Source organism: Lupinus angustifolius, chromosome LG11, assembly GCF_001865875.1.
Source record: "Lupinus angustifolius cultivar Tanjil chromosome LG11, LupAngTanjil_v1.0, whole genome shotgun sequence".
NCBI lineage: Eukaryota > Viridiplantae > Streptophyta > Magnoliopsida > Fabales > Fabaceae > Lupinus > Lupinus angustifolius.
The window spans coordinates 9077838-9092048 of record NC_032019.1 but is presented as its reverse complement, the minus strand read 5'-3'; the positions used below and the strand labels follow the sequence as shown (position 1 = coordinate 9092048).

Here is a 14211-nt window from a genome sequence, read left to right as displayed (position 1 = left end):
TAAATTAAATGTTGATGTTTCTATTAATAAAATTTCAGATTCTGTTTACATGTTGTGTGATTTTAATATTTGACATTCTAGACTTTGTCATATTAATAAACGTGTAATTTCAAATTTGAGTAGCTTAGGTTTAATTCCAAAGTTATCTAAAAATAATTTTGAAATTTGTGAATCATGGTGTCAAGCAAAAATTTCAAGAAAACCACATAAATAAGTAATACGAGAATCTGAGCCTTTAGATTTAATACACTGTGAATTAGATGGAACGTTAACTAGAAATGGTAAACGTTATTTTATCACTTTTATTGATGAATATTCTGATTTTATTTATGTATATCTTATGAAAAATAAAAGTGAAGCACTTGACATGTTTAAGTTATATATAACTAAAATTGAAAATCAACTCAACAAGAAAATAAAGAAACTTAGAAGCGATAGAGGCACTGAGTATGACTCTAACATGTTTAATGATTTTTATAAATTAAATGCATTATTCATGAAATAACTACACCATATTTACCTAAAATGAATGGTAAAACTGAAAGAAAGAATAGAACTTTAACTGAATTAGTTGTAGTTATTATGTTAAGTTCTGGTGCAACACTCTCTTGGTGGGGTGAAATTTTATTAACCGTATGATATGTGCTAAATAGAGTCCCTAAAACTAAAAGAAATTCCTCTGAAATTATTAAGAATATACAACCAAACTTGTCTTATTTGAGAACTTGGGGTTGTTTGGCCTATGTTTGGATACCAGACTCCAAGAGAGTTAAACTCGCAAGTAGAGCCTATGAATGTGTATTCATTGGGTATGATGTAAACAACAAACGTACATGTTTTATGACCTTAACGCAAAAGTGATCATTGAGTCTAACGATACAAACTTCATTAAAATGAAATTCTCTTTTAAATTGAGGAATAGTGGGGCACAACAATTAGTCACATACCTGTGATTAACAATAACGATAATAACGATGTGTTAGAAATAGAACCTAGAAGAAGTAAGAGAATAAAGACTGCTAGAGAGTATGGGTCTGATTATATGGTCTATACATTGGAAGAAGATCCATCAACTCTCCAAGAAGCTTTGACTTCTTTGGGTGTTGATTTGTGGCAAGAGACCATAAATAATGAAATGAATTCTCTAAAGTCTAACAAGAGCTAGCATTTAGCTGACTTGCCTCCTGGTTGCAAACCTATTGGTTGTAAGTGAATATTGAAAAAGAAACTAAAACCTGATGACACAATGGATAAATATAAGGCTCGCCTTGTAGCTAAGGATTTTAGGCAAAGGAAGAATGTAGACTTCTTCAACACATTTTCACATGTTACTAGAATAATATCTATTAGAGTACTAATTTCGTTCACTACGATACATAATTTATTAGTACATCAAATGAATATTAAGACTATTTTATTTAATGGTGATTTGGAAGAAAAAATCTATATGGAACAACTTGAAGGTTTTGTAATACATGGACAAGAAAATAAAGTTTGCAAGTTAGATAAGTCGTTGTATGGTTTCAAGCAAGCACCTAATGAGTGACATGAAAAGTTTAACGACTTAATGATCTCGAATGAGTTTAAAGTGAATGAAAGCGACAAATGCATTTATTACAAATCAGAAAATGACATTTGCACTATCATATGTCTCTATGTAGACAACCTACTCATATTTGGTTCCAACATTCATGTTGTGAATAATGTGAAATCATTGCTGGGTAACAACTTTGATATGAAAGACCTTGACGAAGCAAGTGTAATCCTTGATATAAATATTACTAAGTCCAAAGAAGGAATTTCTTTGGATTAATCTCACTATGTGGAAAAGAACTTAAAGAAATATAAATATTTTGACTGTAAACCTGCTAGCACATCATATGATCCAAGTGTAAAACTTTTGAAGAACACTGGTAAGGCAAGTTGAGTATGCTAATTTGGTATGTCACTGATTGCACTAGACCCAACATTGCCTATATTATGAGATTATGATACAAGTTTACCAGTAGACCTAGTATGGAGCATTGACATGCTATAGAAAGAGTAATGACATACCTTAAGAAAACAATGAACCTCAGATTACATTACCAATTGTTTCCAGTTGTCCTAGAAGGATTCAACGATGCTAATTAGAACATTCTTTCAGATGATTCCAAAGCAACCAATGGCTATATATTTAGCGTAGCTAGTGGAGTTGTTTCTTGGAAGTCAAAGAAACAGACTATTTTGGCTCAACCCACTATGGAAGCTGAGATGATAACACTAACAACAGCTAGTGAAGAAGCAAGTTGGCTGAGAAGCTTGCTTGCAAAGATTCCACTATAGGAAAAACCGATTCCAACTATATTGATCCATTATGATAGTACTGTGACTATTACAAAAATTGAGAACCACTTTTATAACGGTAAGAAACGACAAATTCGTCGTAAACACAACACTATTAGATAGTTACTCTCTACATGAGCTGTTAGAGTGGATCATGTACTCACTAAGAATAACTTAACAGATCCTTTGACGAAAGGACTAGTTAGAGAGAAAGTTCATAATACTTTTCATAGTATGAGACGATTGCCCTTAGAATGAGGATCACTCATGATGGTAACCCGACCTAACTGACTGGAAATCCCAGGAAATAAGTTCAATTAGTAATAACAAGTTGTGAAGTGATATGAGAATGGACATGTTATAAAATTATGAGAAGCATCATTCATGCATCATATGTAAGGATGAGTTAAAATCTTAATGAGATCTATACTCTAATTGGAGTGGAGTACCTAGGCTACATGAGTATTCTTAATAGACTCACCTATGTGAATGTGGAAGTGGAAGTCGCTTCCTATGAAATTTTGGTGCATAAATTTCTAGAGGCTCACTATATTGGGATAGACGTGCATGACCTTTAACACATGGGCGTTACAGAATACACCTTTAGAAAGGTTCTGTGTGGTTTGATGTCAGAGATAGAGTTTAAGACTATGAGTCACTCTAGTAAAATCAGAATCTTATTCACTATGCAAATGTTCAAGTCGCATGACACATTTGTTTATGCACAATCTTATTGAGACCATAGAAATTCCCGAAAATTGCTTTTTAATTTCAATTGGGAGTGTCGGAATTTGTTGAAAAAATAATGTTTTGAATTGAAATGAAAAACTCATTAGTCTCATTTTGCTTGGAGGATGGAGGTTGAAAGACTCTATAAGCCTTAAGTTGCAGCTTAACATTCTTTTTAACAAAATATTTATTTATTTATTTAATTTTTTGGGTCTTTTGGGCTTAGACTGTGTGTTGACACATGCAATAAGGAAAGAACCATTAGAGAGCCGTTGGAGAAGAGCTCGACCATTATGATAGAACCGTTGGTAATAGAGTTGTTGGTGAAAGAGTCGTTGGAGGCCTCAAGCTATAAATAAATAGAGGTATTCTTCTCTCATTATAATTTGCACAAATTAAAAGCGTTTTCCTCTCAACTTCTCTTTCTATCCCTTATATTCCGCCGATGCATTTCCGACAACCTCCTCCATCTTTCTTTCCGTGACACTTGAGAATTGACACATGCAACCAAAGTGGAAATTTCGAGAACCGACACTGGTAGTCAGTATTGTAGAAAAAGAATTGGCACGACTAGTCATACTGTTGGAATTCGAGAATTGGCACTGTAAGCTGTGGATGTATTTGAGAGCGATTCATACAATGTAGCAAGAAATCATATAACAGAGAACTGAGTTGTTTTATAACAGAGAACTGAGCTATTTTATCCTGGGACGGCGTAATTGATAGTGTGCTTGCACAGTTTTAGCAGTACCATGAAACATCTTAAAGAGAGCGACCTACTTGTGACTCAGCCAATAACGATTATTTGGTACCATTCAGAATTATTGCGAGCTACGGTAATAACAAAACCACTGATAAAGGCTCACAACTTTTGTCTAGGGAAGTATGGAACGACCACAGATCCAGCTTACCCTTGGTTTAAACTTCAATAAAGTAAGGTTGACTATAACAATATTTTTAAAATAAAAATAAATAAAACTTATCATCTAATGAAATGTCTTTGGACATTGCATATTAAGGTTCAAACCAAACATAACAGTAGATACAATCAACAAGGTCTGTGTTTTCTGCTGCCAAACCATAGACTAAAATAAAATGTGCTAGAATGAAATGAAAATGATCCAACAACAATTTCACACAACTATATTCACACAATTTCACTGAGAGAAAATACAGAACGAATAAATATTATAATCTAGACATTGATTACACATATTAATTACCAAGGGTTCTCATTCCACAGTTTACACTGTAAGCTACATTTGTTTCATATAGACCATGAAACAACATTGATAGAAACATAAAATAATAAAGAAAAAGCTTGATGATACAAAAGGCTTAATGATACATTTCATTTTCTGCTAAACAAGCTTCTCAATTTCCCTCTTTCCAATCTTTCAAGTAGCTTTTTAGCTCCTGGAATGTCCATATCTACAAGTTTCTTCAGATAACCAATTGCTCCATAAGAAATCATCAGCTTCTTACATCTCTTACTTGAAGAAAGTGATCCGAGGCAAGAAACCGCATATTTCTTTGCAGTGTTCTGTGGACTCGAATCAAGCAACTGGACCAGATTCGGCACACTTTTATCGCCCTTCTTAACTTCTCTTTGATTCTGTGACAGAACCATCAAGCTCGCAATTGCTTGTGCAGCAACCTCTCTAGCACTGTTTGCTTTAGCCTCAAGCATCTTGATAAGAAGAGGGATGCAACCAGCTTCACCTATCATTTTCTTCATCTCAATTGAGCTGCAAACCCGGCAGATAACCGATGCTGCAGCTTGCTGAGCACCCGATGATCCGGACTTGAGCACGTGAACCAAACACAGAAGCAAACCAAGTGAAACCAAAGTTTCCTCAGGAACTGATCCAACCAAATTCCTCAGTGCTCCAACTGCAGACTCTTGAGGAAGTGGACCATCAAGATAAGCCATAAGACTCTTAACACCGCCTTCTGATATAACAGACCTTCTAAGATTCTCGTTGCTTGCAGTGAGATTCTGCAAACACTCAGCAGCATACTCTTTGGTACCCAACAAAATTCCGTTGTTAAGAAGATTAATCATAACCCTCACAATGCCTTCTTCAGCCAGAGCCTGTCTAACCTCCGGAACAGATGATATATTCTTCAAAGTACAAGCAGCCGCAGCCTGTGACACTGAATCACCGGTTTCACAAAGCTCAATCAATGGACGAACACCGCTGTGTCCGACAATTGCACGGGTTGTTTCAGCTGACATTGACAACCTCTGAAGTGACACAATAGCCTTCTCTTTACCCACACAACTACCTGATTCAACAAGCCTAATAAGAGGTGGCAGAACTCCTTCAGAAACTAGCCAGTTTTCGCAGCTTCCAGATTCGACAAGTGAGCATATAACGGTAACGGTCATCTCCCTTATCCTTGGAGATGTTGCTGTGAGCAATTGAACTAAAGCAGCAACATTGCTCCTACCGAGAACAGCTAAAACATTCTTCTCATCTTCTCTCATAACATCATAGAGCTTATCTAAAGCTCTATGCTTCGCTTCCAAGTGACCGATCTGAAGGCGTGCAAGCAACTCCTTTATATTGCTATGTGTTGCAATATCAGATTCTGCCATAGGACCGGACACAGTCAATGGCAGAGTAGCCTCACCAAGCACGCCCGTCTTGATCAATAGGCCACAATCCCTTAAATTCAAATCGAGTTTCCCAGTTAATGCATCAAGATCACTTTGCATCCGAAGCTTACCTTCGTATTTCTCCTTCACACACAACTCAGCCAATTCAATTGCTTCTCTGAGTGACTTTGACACAGCCTGCAATTGCTCCTTGCAAAGTGCATTCTTGGAGAAGCAAGGATGGCTAGACAAGTCCGATAAACGCGACGGAATTTGCTCCAATTTGGAAATGATCATCTTCCACCTACCAGGGAACCCCTTAACCTCTCTTGCCTTATCAAGTGCAGTAGGAACAAGTTCTTGTGCTTGTAACAAAAAATCTTCTGTCGAACGAGTATCAACCGCAATGGCATATGCACCCTCTTCCACCATGATATCAAAACTGGTAGCAGGTAGACTCTACTAGAAATTGATAATCACAATTCACAAGAGCTGCATAATTGAAGAAAAACAAGCTCAAAGAAATGAACAAAGATGCCAACTTTTAAAGAAATGCAATGATAATATTAGCATAGAAAATAACAAAGGTTGTGGAGCAGTAGCAATCATAAAAACAAGTAAATTATAAATTAAGACACCAAAAGAAAAATTCTTAGACACACAATAAAACTATAAAAGAAATATAAGAGTATAAGACTAGGCCACAACATCAATTGCTTCAAGAATCTTATGATGACACAAAAAGCTTAGTTTACTAAAAAGCATGACTCCACCATCAAGTTTGAAGTACCTAAAGATACCCCACGAGTCTTCCTCTTACTTTAGCCAGTGATCATTTAATGCCCTTTGAAAATTCTAGACATATCTTAAATTTTGATATGAATAAGATATGATAAGGTTTTAATAACACACGGTTGATGAGAATAGTAGTTTGATGAAAATGAAGGAATTGGCATGTAACGGATTGATAATGAGGTACAATTAATAAGCCGTCGGTGGATATTATTTTTATATAAATACTATATCATATAAATAAATATAGTGCATTTGGCCTAACAACTACATACCAACTAGGTAAGATAAAGATCATTATTTAGGTGTCGTATTTCATGTCTCGAACTAATCAGATTTTAATAAGTAATATAAAAATGTTACTTTTTATTTTTAAATTGAGTGGAGATCTACTTGCTCCAAGAGTTAAGCGTAGTCCTCATCTTGGACATCAATTCTAGGAATATCTAATGGTTTAGATCTACTTATTACTTCAAACCATTGGATTTCCATAGAATTGATAGCTAGGATGAGGAGTAAGGAGTAAGTGAATCCTCTTCTTTAAATTTTGCTTTTTATTTATGTGACAATATCTGATTGGTATGAGACATAAAATGTGATAATAAAGACCATAAGAGATCCTTTCCTGGGGTATATTGGTCATTAACACATTAGCAAACAAATCTTCACCAACTTTACTTTCCAATCATGAACAGAAGGGAGAGTTGGTAGAGTATCAAAGTTTAAACCTTTGAGTATTTTGTCAGGTTGATTCCAAAATTCCAATCAATATTAACAGTCAAGGACTTTAGTTTCTAACAGAAGCTGCTGAAAAAAAAGTAAAATTCTTAGTTGTGTTCTCCTCAATCCTCATAAAGGGTTATAGGTTATCACTTAATTGTATGAGAAAAAAAAGTGGCTTTACTTTGAAGGGAAGACATACAAATACATGTCTCTATCTACAAGTTGTATACAACCCAAGAATATTCACTGATTAATATTATTAAACACAAAAAAAATAGTAAGAATTCAAAATCATAATTTTGAATAATGAATATATATAATATATACCTCAAATCAACTTGACTTGCTAAATATTCAAAGAATTTATCCTGTCCAAAGCTATAACTCTTGTTCTCCACTGTTTCTGTAAGCCCAAAAGACAGAAAATAAATTAGAGAGTCCTTTACACGTATCTACAGAAAGACAAAATCTCAAGTTCACACTTCACAGATATGTTATAAATAAATACATAAATAAGAGAGATGAAAAGGAAGGAGATCAAAGCAAAGAAGCAAAAAAAAAAAAACAAATTTGAAGGACCAACCTTTAAGTAAATAAAAAGCAAGCTTTTTTTGTAGATAAATATTCAAACTTCACATCACAAAGAGTAAATAAATACTAAATAGTAAAGACTAATGTAATTCAGAAATGTATAGAGAAAGCACCAACCATCCAAAAACTTTGCTTAGAAAACTCTACTCAGCAATGCTTCCAAATTCATCAATCAAAGACACAGATATTGTTTAATCAAAATAACAGCACTAGAATCAGTTTCCCTATCTCAGAAACAGACACAAACGCTCCAAAGTGATGACCAACTTTGAACTACAACCATATATTATAGTGTACTTAAAGTATTATTTTTTATTACAACTTCACTACACAAAACGACACAATTATTTTCAGTACAAAACAAACAACACATTAACACCCACAATTCAAAAATCAAACTTTTTCACTAGACAACTCTCTAAAATGGAAGCAAATGTCAGAGCTTATGTAAAGATCGAAAGGGTTCATTGATCGGACGGTTAAGATTGTGTTTAGGATACAAACGTTACCGTTGGGATATGTTAAAATTTGAAAATGTTATGGACTTATTTGTTTTGTAACGTTACCTAGGTGATGACGTGGATTGAAATGCCAGGTGTAGTGTGGGGACAGGTACTACTTTTCAAAGTGTCTAAAAATAGCACGTGTGAGGTTGAAGTTGACAAGTTGGTTAATAGTTTAATGTGATGAATGAAACTTTGTTCAGTTCACTGTTCTGGTTTTTGAATTTGCTATAATTTAACATCGTTGTTGTGGTAAAATTGCGAAGATGCCACTCATGTTTTGGTTGGTACTAGCCTTTGAACTTGGTATAGTTGATTTTGATATAATTTTAAAGCAACTACCAAAGAGACCAAAGATGCTAGTATGATGAAGCAAAGCATATGATGTGACTACGGAGTTGGCTGATTACAAGGGTTTTGTTTGGTATGGCCAACTAAAGTTTTATATTATTTGAAATTTTACTTGGAAGCTAGGTGGATTGAAATAGAAAATTTTGAAAATGTTAATTGATATTACCAATTATAATATGCTTTTAGTTTGTAATTCATAACCTATTAGTTTATTAAATACAAATTTATAAATTCATAATTTATTTATCAAATCTTAATACATAGCTTAGGTTCTTACTTGCTTATAAACTGTTTTGGTAAAATGGCTTTTTTACAACAGATTATCATCAACCCTTTTATATTTTTCTATTAATTCAATGCTTCTTTGCAATATAAGTGCAACCTTTTGACATCATAACAAATATAAGTAGGCTGAACTTCATGTAGTTAGTTTATTTATGACAACAATAATAAATGAAAAGTTTTTATTTTCAGAAAATAAGTGTGCCTACTCTTCCCCCTTTATTCTTTTCCCATCTCGAATATCTCATTTACCTCCTCTAAACAAACTCTGTTTGATCAAAAAGGTCGAGAAAAGAGAACAAAATTTTAAAAGGGGAAATCCTTTTATATAATGAGAAGTCCAAACTGCCATAGTTACACTGTTATTGAAGAAAAAACCAAGATTCAAATTGGCCAAATAAAAGAAATGTAAAAAATAGAAACAGAATAACCATGGTCCATGGATGCAAGCTCAAGACGCAATAAGATGCAACCTGTTAAAAACACTAACCAAGGATGAAATCACAGCTTTCACCCATGGAACTTCCACATGCAATGATGATTCAGCCTACCCTTGGTTTAATTTTTAACGCAAGGTTGACTATATCAATATTTTCCAAGAAAAAACAAAACTTGATGAGCTTCATAACATCTAACGAAATGTCTTTGGACAGTGCATATTAAGGTTCAAAACAAACATAATAGTAGATACAATCAACAAGGTCTGCGTTTTCTGCTGCCAACCCATAGACTAAATAAAATGTGCTAGAATGAAATGAAAATGATCCAACAACAAGTTCACACAACTACATTCAGCTATTCCTCAGGATCGCGACCTTTCTCGGGCTGGCGGGGACCGGCTGCATAAGCAGTAAAATAATCAAAATAAAATGAGATCAACGAAACACCAAAAATTAAAATCAAAACCACTAGCTCAATTAGATCAAACCTGTCATATCTCCCATTAATTGGGCTTTCAGCTCGTTCATACTTGGGGCTTCCTCTAGGTTCTGGCCTGGAAGCAGGATTTGATCCATGACCATAATCTGGGCTGCCCCTACCTCTACGATATGGACTTGGGGATCTGCGACGATCATATCTCCCATCAGGGGAGTCACGTCCTCTTCTATCAGGACTGTATCCATTCCTTCTGTCATCATCATCTTTTATAGCATACTCCACAGTGATAACACGATCCAGAAACTTGCTGCATAACAAATATGAACAGAATCTAATAAGTTTAAACTAAGGAGTTATTGGCATATTTATCCTCATACACTCTCCCCCTATGTTCTTCATTAAAGGTATCGTTGTTTCGGAGTTGGTTTTTGGAGAAAATAGGGAAATGGAAAGCTAGAGAGTCACCTCACAAGTGTATTCACGACTTCATGACTCCCAAGCCTATCCCTTTCCTCAATCATTCTCCAAAAACTAACTCAAACAAACCCTAATGAATAAAGCTCCATAGAGAAAAAAATAACTAGTCAGCAATTGCGAAGGTAGCTACAACCTCAAGTTAGTTGCATCCAAAGCTCTAGTAGCATCCTCCTGTGTTTCAAACTGAATAAAAGCAAAATTCCTTCTAATCCTTATATTCGAGATTTTCCCATAGGGATCAAAGTGGTTCTCCAGATCCCTTGTCCTGGTGTGAACTGGATCAAAATTTATGACAAACAAAGTCTTGGATGGCCTCGTATTTGTTGAAGATTTCTTTGAATCACCACCTGGCCTTCTATTGTCACGGTCTTGCTACAAAATCATAATATAGTTACACTACCATAATATTTCCTTTCTTATTATAATTTATAGAGAAAGAGACACATCCATGTAAATTTAGTTACACACTTACACTACATGTGAACATCAAAATTTCATGCTTAAGAATAAGAACATTTTACAGCATATCAATCATATTACTATGGCTCAACCAGCAAAGAAATTTACTATGACAATGTACCTTAGACCACTCCACACGTATCTGGCGCCCCTTTCTACCAAATTCTGTTCTATCAAGTCTTCTAATAGCATAATCAGCATCACGTTCATCTTCCATGTAGATAAAAGCAAACCCTGTGAAACAGGAATGTTAAACATAAAAGACCACAGAAACTACTTCAGTTAAACATTTGAAGGTTCCTTCATGAAGACGAGTTAGAAAGGAAGGTTGCATCGACTTTTCAAATGTGAGAAAAATTCAACATAAAACCAATAAATGGAACTGCCAAGAAGTACCACAACACCTGCCACAGTTGCGAAATCATCATGGTTTCTATGTTGAAACATGTCGGAAATTGAACATTGAGCAAAAGTCACGGGGAATGAAAAAGCAATGAATGCGGAGGGAATGCATAATGGCAGGGCTAGGGCAGATCAGATTATTTCATCTGGAAAAATACAAGGAGAATCTGGGGCACATGATAGAAAAGAAATGCAGAGAAGCACATCCATCCAAGAAGAGCATAGACATTCCAACTTTCCAAGTACTCCTGCCACAAAGAAATTGTTGAGTATGGGGGTTCATATCTTAATTACAGTTTTCTTCTTTTAAAAGGAAACGAAAATGTACATCCATTAAAAAGTAGCTAGTCAAAGAACACCATGTCGACCTTTTAAGAATCAGTTGAGAAAGGAAGCCATAGTTGACAATTCTTGGTTGGTAAAACTGCTCAAGATGAAAAAAATTAAAATTGAGAGGGCTTTTGTTGCTTGCAAGTTCTTTTTGTAAAATGTGCGCATAGCACTTTCTTTTGAAAGACTTAACAGATTCATAATCATTAAGGATTTTCTCATTCTCACTTTTTCATGGAGGTGTTTCAAAACCAAATTGACATCAGAAAATGGTCAATGAGTTCTTTGAATAATGATTACTTTAATGGTTGTACATAACATTTTCCTTTCCTATAACAGTATTTCAACCCCGCTGTGACTCAACATAAGAGGACACTTTCATCCCGAGTTCCTTATCCTCAAACAATGCCACAAAAAACCCCAACGTTCACCTAGCACCAGTCACCAATCTGTTATAATCTGCTTTCTCACAAAAGCACAAATCTTCAAAACATCCAATCCAATCACAAAATCAATCCAACCACCACACAACACCATAAACAAAGAACATCAAGTACATTCAGCACAACAATGCCACTTCACAGTTATCAAATTCAAAATATTTATTCGCCACTTAAAATCACTAGCCTATTGGGAAAAAACAGTAAAAACAAGTACTTAAGTAGCTACAAATACATCATTTTAGGGCTAAAACTAAAACAACTACGACTGCAACAACCAAGTTTTTTTCACAAGGCGGGTAGGCTCAATGGACCGAATCATGCAATAATGCTCATAGCAAATAAAAATGCGCCATTCATATGTACTACTTCTGCTTAAAAGTCAACCATGTTCAACACATGAACATGATAGTGCTGCGGGCGTAAAACCTAAACACTGTGAGTGCAGCAAAAATCCTAATCTCAATAAAAATTATACAAAGAAAATGCAACTTAAAAAACTATTATTAACATCATCATCAAATAAATTAAAAGAAAACCCTAATGTTAGTAATGGCATACCAGATTTGAGATCAACTCGATCAACCTTGCCGTATCTTCTGAAGAGCCTCTCAACATCAGATTGGCGCGAATCGAAATCAAGGTTTCCAACAAAGATGGGCTTCATTTTCTCCACCACAGTTGAAGCTCTACGAAATCAACCTGAAATTGAATGCAATAAGGTTCGTAACGATTTTCGAAAACGTATATCAGATTCGATGGATCAATAGAGATAGAGGGAAGATGGATCTGATGGTTCGTAGAACGGAGATCGAATATTGTTTACCTTGTTACCAGTGATTTTGAGGGGAATTGGAGAGTGACAGGGTAAGAGAAAGGGCATAAATAAGCATGTGCCTTAGAGTAAAACGATACTGGGGCTGCCGTTTAGGTAAATATCTAATCATGTTACGATGTCTCACTTCTTTATGTCACCTCATGTGCGAAAATATATGATGTCAAAAAAATATTTAATAATTATATTTTTAATTTAAATATTTTTTTCAATCAATCAAAAGTGATATAAATAAAGTGACACAATATACTCATGTACCTCCACTTGCTCAATCATGATAGATAAAAAATAGTAATTAAAAAGTTAATGAAAGTGCAAAGTGTAAGTATATCACTCAATGTTTTGCCTATGTTTTGACGAAGACAAAGTTTTAGTAAAGCTCGACTCAACAATCAACATGCCTAGAGCTCATTGGTCATATCTAGACTAGGATGTATAAATAGAGTCATTATTCTAAGTAGTCTAGGATGTGTGCCTTATTAAGTGAGTCATTAAAAGTGCATTTTTAAATGACTATATTCAAGAGGAGGTGTACGTAGACCAATCACCAGGGTTTGAAAACTTCAAATACCCGAACCATGTGTATAAACTCAAGAAGGCCCTTTATGACCTAAAGCATGCTCCCAGAGCCTCGTACGATAGATTGAGTTCGTTCTTACTAGAAAAAAGGTTCGAAAGAGGCTTGGTTGACACCACCCTCTTTATCCGTAGATTAGATAATCATGTTTTACCTGTTCAAATATATGTTGATGATATTATCTTCGGATCTACTAATGACATCCTTTGTAAGGAATTTTCTGAGTTGATGCAGAGCGAATTTGAGATGTCGATGATGGGTGAGCTGACTTTCTTCCTTGGGCTTCAAATCAAACAAATGGAAAGTGACATCTTCATTCATCAATCGAAGTACTGCAAAGAATTACTAAAGAAGTTCGATATGGAGCAATGTAAAGATGCATCCACACCTATGGTGTCCGCATGTTATCTTGATAAAGATGAAAAGGGAAAAGCTATTGAGGTAACTAAATATCGTGGGATTATCGGCTCCTTATTATATTTAATTGATAGCCGCCCCGATATTATGTTTAGCGTTTGTATGTGTGTTAGATTTCAAGCTTTGTCAAAAGAATCACATTATATTGATGTACAGGATATTTAAAAGGAACTTTAAACATAGGATTATATTATTCTAGGGATGCCTCCTTATCCTTGGTAGGTTACTTTGATTCTGACTTCGCTGGGTGTAAGTTGGATCGAAAAAGCACTAGTGTGACTTGCCACCTATTAGGCAGTTCCTTAGTGACATGACATAGTAAAAAGCAAGCATGCGTTGCTTTGTCCACCGTTGAACCGGAATACATCACCGCTGGGGTGTGTTGCGCTCAAATCCTTTGGATGAAGCAACAACTTAAGGACTTTGGGCTCATATTAGAAAAGATCCCTAGTAAGTGTGATAACACAAGTGCCATTAACCTTTCCAAGAACCTAGCA

General features: G+C 35.1%; 2 protein-coding genes across 7 annotated transcripts; both read right to left on the bottom strand.

Moving 5' to 3' along the window:
• LOC109360478 lies at positions 4042-7994 on the bottom strand. Of its 4 annotated transcripts, none has more exons than XM_019605413.1 (3): positions 7755-7829; positions 7499-7574; positions 4042-6148 (listed from the first exon to the last, which is right to left on the bottom strand). In XM_019605413.1, the coding sequence occupies exon 3, from the start codon at positions 6086-6088 to the stop codon at positions 4406-4408; it is 1683 nt and encodes a 560-aa protein (XP_019460958.1). In that variant the 5' UTR covers positions 6089-6148; positions 7499-7574; positions 7755-7829; the 3' UTR covers positions 4042-4405. The 4 variants fall into 4 exon arrangements, with proteins under 4 accessions (XP_019460958.1, XP_019460959.1, XP_019460960.1 ...); XM_019605412.1 differs by lacking the exon at positions 7755-7829 and adding an exon at positions 7880-7994 and having other exon boundaries at positions 4302-6148; XM_019605414.1 differs by lacking the exons at positions 7499-7574; positions 7755-7829 and adding an exon at positions 6447-6640.
• Positions 9506-12824, bottom strand: LOC109360479 (serine/arginine-rich splicing factor RS41-like). Of its 3 annotated transcripts, none has more exons than XM_019605416.1 (6): positions 12712-12824; positions 12447-12587; positions 10835-10947; positions 10388-10626; positions 9827-10084; positions 9506-9737 (listed from the first exon to the last, which is right to left on the bottom strand). In XM_019605416.1, exons 2-6 carry the CDS (start codon positions 12550-12552, stop codon positions 9701-9703), a joined length of 753 nt encoding a protein of 250 aa, XP_019460961.1. In that variant the 5' UTR covers positions 12553-12587; positions 12712-12824; the 3' UTR covers positions 9506-9700. The 3 variants fall into 3 exon arrangements, with proteins under 3 accessions (XP_019460961.1, XP_019460963.1, XP_019460962.1); XM_019605418.1 differs by lacking the exon at positions 12712-12824 and adding an exon at positions 11110-11363 and having other exon boundaries at positions 12447-12559; XM_019605417.1 differs by lacking the exon at positions 12712-12824 and adding an exon at positions 11118-11363 and having other exon boundaries at positions 12447-12559.

Bases quoted from the DNA above. Each gene is read 5' to 3' on its own strand.
- LOC109360478 (XM_019605412.1), bottom strand. From the start codon at position 6,088: ATGGTGGAAGAGGGTGCATATGCCATTGCGGTTGATACTCGTTCGACA.
- LOC109360479 (XM_019605416.1), bottom strand. From the start codon at position 12,552: ATGAAGCCCATCTTTGTTGGAAACCTTGATTTCGATTCGCGCCAATCT. The intron at 10,085-10,387 runs GTTGTAGCTACC...TTTGTTATGCAG, and splicing joins TTGGATGCAACTAACTTGAG to CAAGTTTCTGGATCGTGTTA. The intron at 9,738-9,826 runs GTTTGATCTAAT...CTGCTTATGCAG, and splicing joins ATTAATGGGAGATATGACAG to CCGGTCCCCGCCAGCCCGAG.